This window comes from Sinocyclocheilus grahami, unplaced genomic scaffold (assembly GCF_001515645.1).
Source record: "Sinocyclocheilus grahami isolate Dianchi unplaced genomic scaffold, SAMN03320097.WGS_v1.1 scaffold145.1, whole genome shotgun sequence".
Classification (NCBI taxonomy): Eukaryota; Metazoa; Chordata; class Actinopteri; order Cypriniformes; family Cyprinidae; genus Sinocyclocheilus; species Sinocyclocheilus grahami.
The window spans coordinates 449507-462251 of record NW_015505324.1 but is presented as its reverse complement, the minus strand read 5'-3'; the positions used below and the strand labels follow the sequence as shown (position 1 = coordinate 462251).

The window sequence follows — 12745 nt, the reverse complement described above, 5'->3', positions numbered from 1 at the left end:
CAAAAAAGCCCTAGTGCTTGCAGATTTTGAGCAGCATCTATACACATCCACACACTCTGCACACAAACCACCGCCAAGCTGGCCAAACCTACAGGGAAACTCAGTATTCCAGCAGTGCGTTTGAAATCCACATAATGATAATCTGATAGGTCTCGAGCTCCATCTGCTCTCAATAGATTTTATTGTCCGTAATGTATGGAAATCTTTATGTCAGTGTGCCCAGCTGTGCTTCTGTCCACAGCAGGATCGCAATGCTAACCTCATATTAGCCTGGAAGCTCATCTGGCTCTCCCCAGGGTTCCTGCTGGGTGTCCACTAGCTTTACACCTTGAAAATTCCCACCGAATCCTGGGAGTCCTTCGCGTTTAATCCAGTCACCTGCCCACGTTCGCTCATTTTTGGTGTAAATATAATATTTTTTGCACTGACTCTAAACATAGCTGACCTGAGCATATCCATCTTCACTAAACTTTTATGGAGCCTATGGGAGTCTATGTTTTTTAAATCACTTTCTTGTCGAAATGATGTCGCACACATTCCATTGACATTCACATTTGGTTAGATGTAAATCTGGAATAGTTGGCCGTTTTGGCACGAGAGATGCACATTTTTTCTTCTAAAACATTCCTCGGAGTGCCATATTTCAAGCTGTCATCTCTCGCCCATGGAAAACTCATTCTTTCAGGCGTATTTAAAGCATCCACGTCAACGACAGGATTATGAATTTTCCTTGTGATCCTCAGTGAGCCCTAGCGGACTCGGATTGGATGATTTACGTGCTTTCACATTTGCGGTAATTGCTCTCAAATAAGTGGCTTCCTCCAGAAGTGGCCTTTCTGTGAAGTAGGGCCTCGATGGCTCGTAAAACATACGAATGAGAGTAACTGAATCGCTAATATTTCATATCATATATACTCACTGCGGCCTCTTGCTTTTCTTTTTGTCACAGGTTCTACCGAGGAGACTACCACATTGATGTATGCATTAACGATTATTTGGACGTATACTGTCCCCACGACATTGACACGGTCCCTGAGGAGAAAACGGAGCACTACGTCCTCTACATGGTCAACTACGATGGCTACAGCTCTTGCGACCACACGGCGAAAGGTTTCAAGCGTTGGGAGTGTAACCGGCCCTACTCGCCCAACGGCCCGCTGAAGTTCTCTGAGAAGTTTCAGCTTTTCACACCATTCTCACTAGGATTTGAATTTCGGCCAGGCAGAGAATATTACTATATCTGTGAGTATCATGTTGATTTTTCTTTCTTTTTTGTGTGTGTTGAAGTGATTTGTATATCAATGATGTTTTATGATTTTTATATCCAAAACCAGACGCTGTGCATGTTAAATAGATTTGTAAGATTGGCTTTCCGTTTATACATGGAAAAAGTTGCATTGCCTGGAAAATGATGTTGTATTAGCGTCCTCACAGAGGATAACGCAACTCAAGTCTTGCATTTAATGGTATACTTTTATGACAAGTGTCTGATTACGAGCATTAAGGAAACGAAGGCATTGCCAAGTATGACTTTGTTTTTCAGGAGTCTTGGCAAACAGGCTACAAGGAAAACATGAACCTCAGGGAAAAACATCTTGGTTTTCCTCTAAAGAGTCTTTGTTACAAACTCCTAGTCTCAACTTTCGTTTGCTCGTGAGAGGGTTCTTAAAAACAAGCATCTAAACCCATGTTTTTACAACTGGAGTCAGATCCCTACAGGGCGGGAGTGGGAAGACAAAATAAGGCACAGGAGTGGTCCGACTGCTTGGACTGCTCAGGGCCGTGATGGGTTCATTTATGCCGGCGCACACAGGAGATGTGGAGCGTTTAATTTGGCGGAATCCGACCTGATGATCTGACTTATCTCATGGGCGCATAAAACGATGGACATGTTTTTATGACATGTGAAAGGAAGGAATAGGAGAATGAAGAGGGAGAAGTAATAGAAACAGTGGATAAGTACATGGAGACTGAGAAAAAAGACAGATTGGAATGCACGGTACATAGCATTTAGGGGTTAGATCCCAGCAGGAGATATGGATGTTTTGCATGAATGTGGTTGTCTATCTGAGATGTTGCAACATAGTAAAATTTACTTTTTTTCCCCGAAGGCCTGTGAGTAAGAATAATAGGATGGGAAACATCTCGACTGAAGTGATGGAGCTGTCAGATACTATGAGGGGTTTTACAGTTAATGCGAGTTGGAAAACAAGGATTCATAGCACACACGTCTCACTGTGTGACTCAGTGTCATGATTCCACTGTTATGGGCTCTCTCAAGAGAAGAGGAAGTTTCTCCATTTGTACGGAATTACGAGTAAAGGAAACAAAATAAACAGCATGCCAGTCTGCTCAAGTTGAAGCATAGCAGTTTAGAGTGATTGCACAATGTTATCTCAAGTAGACAGCGGCTTTCAGTAACCTTGATCATATCACAAACTGTTTTAAACTAGAAATAGAAAGCAGAAAATATTTGAATATATTGTAATACCAAGCTATTTGAATAAAGAAATCAGGAAGGGGGCCAACACTTTTTCACACCACTGTATATGCATAATTAAATAAAATAATACAATTTAAATAGCATATTATTATTATTATTATTTTGCTTTAGTATTTCTCTTTTTTTAACAGCTTATAATATAAGGAATTTAAGGGGAAAAAATTGTAATTAAAAATAAATTGTTTTTTTATATAAATTGATATTTTTTACTGTAAAATTTGTACAGTATTATTTACAATTAACAATATGTACCATTTCATTTTCTATTATTATTTTAGCCATTTTTGTATAATTTGATACATTTTGTCTAGAAAATAATTTCACAAAATGTATGTTGATATTTTGCTATAAAAACAGTTGCTGTTTTTATATTTAATTCATTTATTTTTTTACACAATTTGATACTGTATATAAAATATTTGTATATATATTTAAAAATACATCATGTAGCCAGAGGCAAAAAAAATCTATTAATTTTAAGTCTATTTTAACCAAGTTTTCCTGAATCATTCTCTTCATTAGTTTGATGTCTGCCTGTCATGATTTGGTTAGACAGAATGTCTTTGTTAGCTGGTGTGGTTGCTAATCATTCTGAGTGAGGGGTCGCTCCAGGAGAGCAGAGGGGTAACAAGCGCGGGCTCTGTGCTGTCAGTCAGCGTGCCCGGACCACTCAGGAAGCGATCAAGGGGGATCAGAGGGCCCAGCCCTGCAGGTCAAATGTGAACATGCTCTGATGGCTGCAGTTGAACTCACAATCCTGAACGGCTCTAGGCAGCATGTTTTTCCAATATGGCCAGTGTGGAAGTCTGATCTTAATCTCAGAGGATAGAAATCCAATTTCAAGGGAAGGTTTTTAGTCGGCCTCTCCCTCCTGCGTGAGCGGGGCCAACGATAGTGCAGGCTGTCTGATATGAGCCCGCTTCAAAAGCCCACGACTGCTATTTGTAGTCTAGTCCCTCCATCTTCATAATGCTGTAAGGTAAACCAGAAACATTCCCACTTTGTGCTTAAAGCAAGACCTGATTTGTAGCTTTGATAAGAATCCTGTACTTTGCGGTTTGCTTATAAGTGGCGTAGTCGCTACCTGAGCCAAAACTATTCCCCGCATTACAAAGCGCTCTCAAAGCACTCAAGAATGCGTGAGAAAATAGATAGGTGTGCGTCTTAACTCAAAGACAGAGCATCAATCCATCTTTCCCTCATTTATCAGACTTCTCGGTTACATCGCATCTGATCTCTCAACTCATAGCTGGAATAGTGGTGTCTGGGAGGTTTATTGCCCCTGGCTGGCTCGGGTGGAGAACTACACAGGGATCTGGTGTCGGCCGTGTGGGAAAGGAGACGTGGATGAGCAGCCCGGGCCATGACAGTGTAGAGTGTCTTTGAATAAGCAGAGTTGTTGTAATAGTCTAGTCTTAATGTCTGCCAATGAGAGGTCAGTTACATGCCGCATGCTGACAGCGAGGGAATTCTGATGACTGACAGAATGAGAGTTTGTCAAATAAGCCACCCATGAAATCATCTTAATACGGCCGAGACTGTTGATTATTGTCACCGTTTATGTTAAAAAATTTCAGCGAGAGCCTTGAAATTAGAGATGTGTCTTTCATACTGGCATTGAGCATTCAGGCAGTCACATTTACAGTAATTAAGGTCCAAAATGAACACGTCAAGTGCAATTTATAAGCAAAATGGCTTTGATGAGTAAATGAGTTACTTGCCAATGATGGGTAACTTTATAAGGAACTGTAAGAGTAACAGCCTGTCCTTGAACAAAACTGTTTACTAAAGAAACGTGAAATATTTCTTGTGATAGTGATAAAAGTGATAGTCCACCCCAAAATGAAAATTCATTCATCATTTACTCACCCTCAAGTTGTTCCAAACATGAGTTTCTTTATTCTGTGAATCATAAAAGATGATGATTTTAAAGGGGTCATATGACGTTGCTAAAAAGAACATTATTTTGTGTATTTGGTTGTATTTGGTGTAATGAAATGTGTCCACATACTGTAAATTATTGTTTCTCCTCTATGCCCCGCCTTTCTGAAACGCGTCGATTTTTACAAAGCTCATCGTTCTGGAAAGCGAGGTGTGCTCTGATTGGCCAGCTATCTAGTGTGTTGGGATTGGCCGAATTCCTCAAGCGTGTGACGGAAATGTCATGCCCCTTACCATACTGTGATGCCGTGTCCCGGCGCGACGAGACAAAACCAATAATACCCATTATAAATGAGGCATTTGTTGCATCCAGTGGGGACTTAATTACTGATTATAATTACTAATTATAAAATTGCGTTGCATCGCTCCGCGTAAACATAAAACCATGTCTGCATTTGTGATCGGAGAAATGACAAACAACAAGCGCTACTCTACACTGCTCAAGACTCGCGTTTGAATCGTCAGAGGCAAATCCTTTAAATATGAAAATGTACTTACAGGCTGTGAGTCAGCATTATTTGTCAGCATCATAGACTTTATAGGGTCAGCATGCTCGCCGAAGGGGAAACATGGGAACTGAATTCACCAAAACACCGGCATTGTAGGCTACTCTCCCAGTAAACAGTCCTCGTCCTCTGCAAAATGCGCTGCACACATCTGAATATTTGATTTGAACTGTTCTGGAACAGTGTTGTAAATACAACTTAACCACTGATTTCTAGTTGTGTCCTCTTTTGGAAGACCAAACAAAGTAGTTTCGCTTTCACAACGAAACACACAGCATCTCCAAGATATGGCGGCGGCGGTGGCAACAATACTTGTTCTTCCCACACAGTGACGTAGACATGTGGGGGCGTGTTTGAACGAGGCATTTTAGGAGGGCATGGACTAGTCTTAACTTTTATAAAGAATATCTCTTTGGGTTTGAGACTTTAGTCTTTGCAACTTTAGGGATCTTATCTATCTATTCTCAAAGAGAAAGGAAAACTTGAAATCGCATCATATGACCCCTTTAAGAGTATTGGTAAGCAAACAGTTGAGTACAGAATAAAATACTATGGAAGTCAATGGGGACCAGCATGTTTGGTTACCAACCAGCTTGAGGATGAGTAAAGGATGACAGAATTTTCATTTTTGGGTGAACTGTCCCTTTAAACGTCAAGAAAAGAAAAGTTGGAACGACTAAATCACAATGGGTCATCTTCACATTTATATGACAGGTAGCAGTTTGAACTTTGGAGACTGATCTTGTATATGTTGCTGCTACGAAAAGCTGATATTTTATTTTATTTTATTATTTTATTTTATATTAGATTTTGTATTTGTCCTCGGTTTTATTTGTATTATTTAGTAGTGTATAGTTATTAAGCTATACACTCTGTGGGTTTGCTGTGGTTGTCATCAGTCATGAATCCCTGTATAGAGCAGCAATGGCACTGACAATACTGATGTTACATTATACAATGCTCCATTTGCACACTCACGCTCAGCAGTTATTTATTGTGGTAGTAGTGACAATAAGGTTGTGATGTACAACGTATTTGTGAAGTAGTGTTTCCAATCAACACTGGGATCCCTTTCCAAACTAGACCAGACTTGAGGAATGAGACAAAAGCAATTTCACCCAAATCAAAGGAAATATGCTTGTGGGGTCATGATTAAGGTTTCACAAGCCCCCAGTATGTCAGTGTAGACAGCACATAAGCACATTGATTTAACCTAAGCTCTCCCCGCAGTCATGAGGGTGTGGGGATGAGAAGAGAGACAGCAGATTAAGTACAGCTGGAGACCCCACGCAGCAGGGAATCATGGGGGTCAAGGCTAGAAGAGCCATGGTGCATTATGGGAATGTCTGCAAGCTCAGAGATGAGCCAGCCAGCTAATGGGGAAAAGTGGTATAATTCTTTTCTTCCGACATGCCTTTCTCTTGTTTCTTTTTCTTTCCTCTACAGGCAACTGATCCTGTTATAGCTTCATCTTCACACTTTCATGGTGGTTTAAAGTGTTAAACAGATATATGGGTCAATGACTTGACACATTTTAAAAAATCTTTAAATTTTTTTACTCAATACTTCAAAATGCATGACTTAAATAGAATGACTGTAAAGATCAATGAATCTCTTAAAATATCAGATCTTTTTACCTTTTTATAACAAGACAAAGTTAGTTCAAATTGTAAAATATTTTAAAAACTTAATCTTAAGGAATAACAGTCCATGATATTTGTAGTTATATATCATATAACTTTTATATAATTTTCTATACAATTTTCAATGTCCCAAGTAACAAGTACATATTAAACATATTTCTTTACATTACCTTAAATGCATATGAATAATATATTTATCCAAGTAATATATGTGTGTGTGTGTGTGTGTGTGTGTGTGTGTGTGTGTGCGCATGTTTATGTGGTTTATGAGGACACAAATTTGTATAATAACATGGGTATGACAGGTATTACAACGAGAAGGTGATTTATGAGGACATTTTCATTGTCCCCGTAATTCAAAAGGCTTATAAATCTAAAATTGCACAAAGTTTCCTGTAAGGGGTAGGTTTAGGGGTAGGGTTGGTGTAGGGCAATAAAATATACGGTTTGTACAGTATAAAAACCATTACCCCTATGGAGAGTCCCCATAAACCATAAAAACAAACCTGTGTGTGTGTGTGTGTGTTTGTGTGTATATAAACATATTTTATTTGCTAAATAATACAATATTACACACACACACACACACACATATATATATATATATATATATAGCATATATAGTAACATATATTATACTTTAAGAAATAGGTTTTTAAAAAATTAAATATGAATTAAATGTTACTACTTCTTTCTTGCTACTTGTGACATTTTTAGTGTCATTAAACTGAGATTTTTATTGAAAATTAGATAATTTGATACCAATATAAATATAAAAAGTACATTTCTGAGAACTCGCCATTTCAAAACCCTTTTTTTTCTTTATCATAGCCACTTATACTCACTGACCCATATATTTCCTCAACAAAACCAGTATAGTGAACTCATGAGGTTTGAACGGGAGGAGTCAGTGTAAGGTTCAGCAGTTCACAGTCACTGGCGATATGGTCTATGGACTGAACAGAAGTCATTTGCATCATCACAGCTGATTACAGAGCTTTTAGTGGCAGGGGGTTCTTTCAGCCTGTGATCTGTCATTTGCAGCTGTTGATGTTAGCCGCCAGAACAGCTTTAAGTAGCAGGTGTTGATGTATGTAGGGACCAATCTACATCTAAGAGGCTTGTGGAAAGGTCACAACTATCAGGGGTTAGGAAAAGATCTCGGAAAGGTTTAGCACAAATTTGCTGTCCAGTAAAAAACAAACTGCTGTTAGTGATGTCTGTGGTCAAGATAAGGTTGTTCAATAAATATTTGCTGCCAGTAAACAAATTTAAAGAGAAAGACTAATTCATCATCCTGCCACTAATGGAGCATGTGTGCTGTGGACATTAGTCTTAGCTTATTTATTCTGAAGTATATTGTCAAATAATCCAAATTTCAAGCATCTAACCAGAAAAACAAGACATTCAACCCCTATTTCTTTCCATCAGGAACGTCACAGTGGAATGCATGTCCACATCAATGCAAGTGAGCCTCACCAATTGAATTATCAAGAACATATTGTGTTGGCTATAAGGAAATTGCTTTTTGTGCAGTCTGTGCTCATTACTTTGAGGCTTTGAAGGAGGGGATTTATTGAAGTGCGTTGCATTGCTCATTACTTTGTCACCTTTACGTCAAGTGTGATCTGTGGGTAAAATAACAAGCCCTTCTTTCCCCCTCACCCCACCGGTCTTCATTTGCATCGCTTCCTGACTACGCAAGATTGCATTACGTAACTGCATAAAGAGCGGACAGTGGAGAGAGAGGCTGTCTACCTGTTCCTCTTAAAGTGCTAATAAGCTTTTCTTTATGGAGAGAAACATAAAGCCAAAGTAGCACCGCTCCCATCTATCAGTAAGAAACAAAATGAATGCTGATTGTGCATTCCTCTGAGGCTGATGGAAGCATTTAAATGAGGCCTTTGCATGTAGAAAGCCGCAAACGACTAAGATAGGTAGCATCTGATGATATACTAATAGACTAAACCTGAAATAAATGATCCTAGTGGCCTTGAGCCAGGGGAGCTGTTGCGTTGTCACCATTTTGGAAAGCTTGTCAAACAATAATGGTCATTATCTAACTGCTGCTGGCTAACGTTGAGGTTTTGTCTTGATTTAATCATTTGTTTTGGATGCATCAATCAAATTAAAATGGTTTTGTACTGTATGCAGTCATTTTCAAAGAAAGGTGGTGCATGTATTCATAGCTTACTTGGAGTAACATCACAAATTATATTTAACTGTATTTAAACTTGGCGTTCAGTGAAAAATATATATTTTTTAATAAATTTTATAAATATAAAAATGTAAAGGATTTTTTTTTTACTTAATAGCAACTTGAAAAATGGATTTAGTAGCCCCATCACCATGGAAAATAAACCAAAACCAAACCCCAAACAAAGGCACTTCATATAATAAATACAGATCCATCCTGTGGGCTACTCTACATCACACCTGAAGCATTGTGCACTGTGAATATTGTTGGCTCTTATGATAAATTACTTGTTGTTGTACCTCATTTGTAAGTCACTTTGGATAGAAGCATTTGCTAAATGACTAAATGTAAATGTAGATGAAAATGTTGGCAGAGCATGTAAAAATCTGCACTACTGGCTCGACCAGGCCAGTAAAAAAATAATCCTTATTGTTGAACCCTGTTGTATATCTAAAGCTAAAAAATGACTTTGATTTATTAAACAGTGTGCAGCATGGATCGATTGAACCTAATATTGACCATCTAAAATGTTTCCACAGCATCTACAGTCAGTGAAAATGGGAGACGGAGCTGCTTGAGGCTGAAAGTTTTCGTCAGACCTTCAAGTAAGTTTTACAAGCCCCTCAGGAGAGATCCTGGTGTGGCTTCTGACAAAACGTGGTTGCAATTGCATTGTTTATCACTGCTGGAAAAGTTTAATGAGTTAAAGATGATGTCACAACCCTGACAACACCCTGTTTTATGTTTCTCCCACAGACAACTGCGAGAAGAGTCACGACCGCGTTGTAAAGGTCAATGATGGAAGCATTAACTCTATAGAAGATAATAATGGTTCGTATTTCCATATTCAAAACTATCAGTAAAGTCAAGATGTTTTTGTACACTCAGGTATTACAGACCTTTTTTAATCTTCCTTTTTTTCAACCATTTAGACGGAACGAGTCACGAATCTGCAGAACCATCAAGAGGTGATGTCAACGGCGCCGGATGCATTCAGACTGTAGGGCCCTTGTTGGCCTCAGCGCTGGTTCTTTTGGCTTCCCTCTCCTCCTTATAGCATCCCGCACATACGCGGTGACACACCTGAAATACACAGGAGGACTCGTGATCGAGCACTTTTAAGAAACATTGGGATCTTTCTCTCCGCTGAAAAGTAGTTTCTCGCATAGGAAGACGTTCATCCATTGGCGATATAACTGGATGGTTTTCAATGAACAAAAGCCCCACCCCACGAAAAAAAAAACACTCTGTTGTACACATATAAAACCCACTAAACTATGACACACACACTAAAATAGGTCCGTGTCCTTTCGGTGCCCCTATGTGATGTTGGAGAGGGACTTGTAATTGGGAGCAGAGGAAATAAATGACTCTTTTTCACAAAGACTGCTTTCAGTGTTGCCATCCAGAAAAGAGAAATCAGAGCAACAGAGCAAGAGGACTGTCTGAGGGATCTCTCCACGTGCATTGTGGGAAAACGTTGTCACTGTGGACTCAACTGCTGACTCTACTAGATATCAAGGCAAATTGTTGCCTGATAGCATCCCTTATAAAGAGGGAGCTTTTTAATATCTCAACCGGAGTAGTCCGCGTGGACTCAGGTGCTCAGGTGAACAGTGACCATTTTTGAAGCGTTTTCGTAGATAAAAGAAAAAGATAAGCACTCGTTTTGTACATTGTGTACAGGTGTATATGGGACTGAAACACAGATGTGGTGTTCTTGAAGTAAAATGCTCAAGTGTAGCTGCCAAAATCGATGTTTTGTTAGAGGAGTACGGAGCATCACTGATCGATCGTTTGAGTGAATATACTAATTTGTTTGGTGAATCATCCTTTTCTTATTTATTGTTCATTCTTAGTGCTCTTGACACTTTGTTGTACTAGTCATCAGCCAGGATTCAGGAGAAAGGAACACAAAATGCCTAGTTGCGGTCCTCTTAACTTGATTTAGACGAATAACAACTGCATTGCAGAATAACTTATGGTAACGTGTTAATATTTTAGCAAGTCAATCCTTGAAATGATATCAGGGGGAAAAACAGTAGTACGTCTCCATATCATGTCCGTCAGGGGTCACGTCGCTCCTTAAAAGGGTCCATTATCATGGAGAAGAGGGAGGAAATGGTTTGCATTCATTTTGTAAATGCTTCCTGTCTTTTTAGCCTAGAGTAATACAGCATTAACATTTTAATTCGGTCAATAAAATGAGTTCATACCTTGCCAATTGAATTGTTAATTATGTAAAAAAATTAAAAAAGACGTTTTCAATTATTCTTTTTTCTAAGCATGAAGTAAAAGTAATGAAAATATTTTCTTATATCCGCAAAACGAATTCTCACACTTTCTTTTGTCAAAGTGCATTTCAACCGTGCCGTTTTTATTTATTTACTTTTTAAATAAGGAGCTGTGCGCATTAAACGCTCATCTGGGATCTACTGAAACAGTAGCAGAGCGCTGCTTCCACCCCGGTGGCAGCTGGCACCCTAACATGATTTAATAGGCTCTTTGATGTTGTCCAAAGTGCCTGGCACGCAGACCACATACTGCGAGGCCTCATGTGGGTTATTTCTGGAATAAAAAATTAAAATTAAAAAATCGACAGCAGCACGGGAGGAGCGCAGTGTCCAGTTTAGCTGCGGGCTAGCGTTACTCTGGTGAACTTGGCCAGAGATGGAGAAAGATGAGATCTCCTGCTGGGAACAATAGTAATGGCCTTTACAGACACAAAACAGGGTAAATATTTGCCCCAGTCCTGGTTTTCCTTTCTTGAATGTTTTTCATGTTTTTCATTCGCATCTACTTATCGACAGTTTGTAACCAACATAAACGTAGCTTTTGACTTTATTACGATATGTGGTTATGTTTGGCTAGCTACTATGGTTCTTTTAAAATGATAACACAGGGGCACATGGATCCTATGGATGCTATGTATCCATACGTTGTTTAGCCACTGGAACCACTGGTACGAAAGAAATAAGAGATAAATGAGGAATTAAGAAATAATCCAGTCAGAAAGTCATTATCAGATACACTTGTTAATATTTTTTCTGGAGATAAATGCATTTGCAGACAGAATACTTTTTAAATGTGCTTTTTTATTTAAATGATTCAATATTCATAAAGACAGCTAGGAATGTGTGCTGGTCCATCCTTAAAAGCACCACTGCACTATCATTGCTAAATCATAACCCATCTACATCTTTTTTTAAGTCTCCTGTGGAATATTTTAAAGTCTGCAATGTTCTGTTGTTGCACCACATCCGTTTATTGTCATGGGAACAAACCTAGAAGGCCAGTTTTAGTAGGTTTAATTCAGGAAACATTATTTTTGTAAAACGACTCCAGTGTCTGTTTTTGTCCATATGCAAAACTCCCAATTGTTGAGAATTCGAGGTCAAAGGAATGAGGTCTCATTGAACCTGGGTTTTTCACCACAAGGCAGTTGTGTTCTTGTATTCTCTCATCCTCTTTGTCCCAGAGAATATATCTTCAGTGTTAGAGATAATTTCTTCATTCTTTCCACACCTGCTTCTTCATAGAGCTGTGAAGACCATGATATCTAAACCACCATTTCCTTAGCTTCTTGGCTGTGTTGCGTGAATATTAGACATTTGCTATGACGTCTCTGACGGTCCAGTGCTGATTTGCGTTATGATATGACACGTTTTTATATCTTCAAATGCCATTATTTGTAAATACACTTGCTGGAGCAGCTCAAATAAATGATTAAATAAATCTGTCATTGTTGTAAGAAACATCTTCTGCTGTTTTTTTAATGTATTCTGTTTTAAGATTATCCAGTGGGTTACGATACAAGGGCCAATGGTATTTATTCGAAGGTGTTCCAGGTGATAATACAATTGAAATAGCATTTCCTGCTTTCCATTTAACTATCAGTGTGCAAATATTCTTCTGCAGCAAATTCCAGCACTTTGTTTTAACCCAGTGTTGTATG

At 38.8% G+C, this 12745-nt stretch overlaps 1 protein-coding gene across 1 annotated transcript; it reads left to right on the top strand.

Moving 5' to 3' along the window:
* Nucleotides 1-938: 938 nt before the first annotated feature.
* LOC107591728 (ephrin-A5-like) lies at nucleotides 939-12511 on the top strand (the record flags this gene model as incomplete). The annotated part of the gene is made up of 4 exons (XM_016280962.1): nucleotides 939-1242; nucleotides 9330-9395; nucleotides 9547-9621; nucleotides 9723-12511. Coding segments are annotated over 4 exons (570 nt in total), but the record flags the coding sequence as incomplete, so codon positions are not given.
* Between the last annotated feature and the right edge of the window lie 234 nt (nucleotides 12512-12745).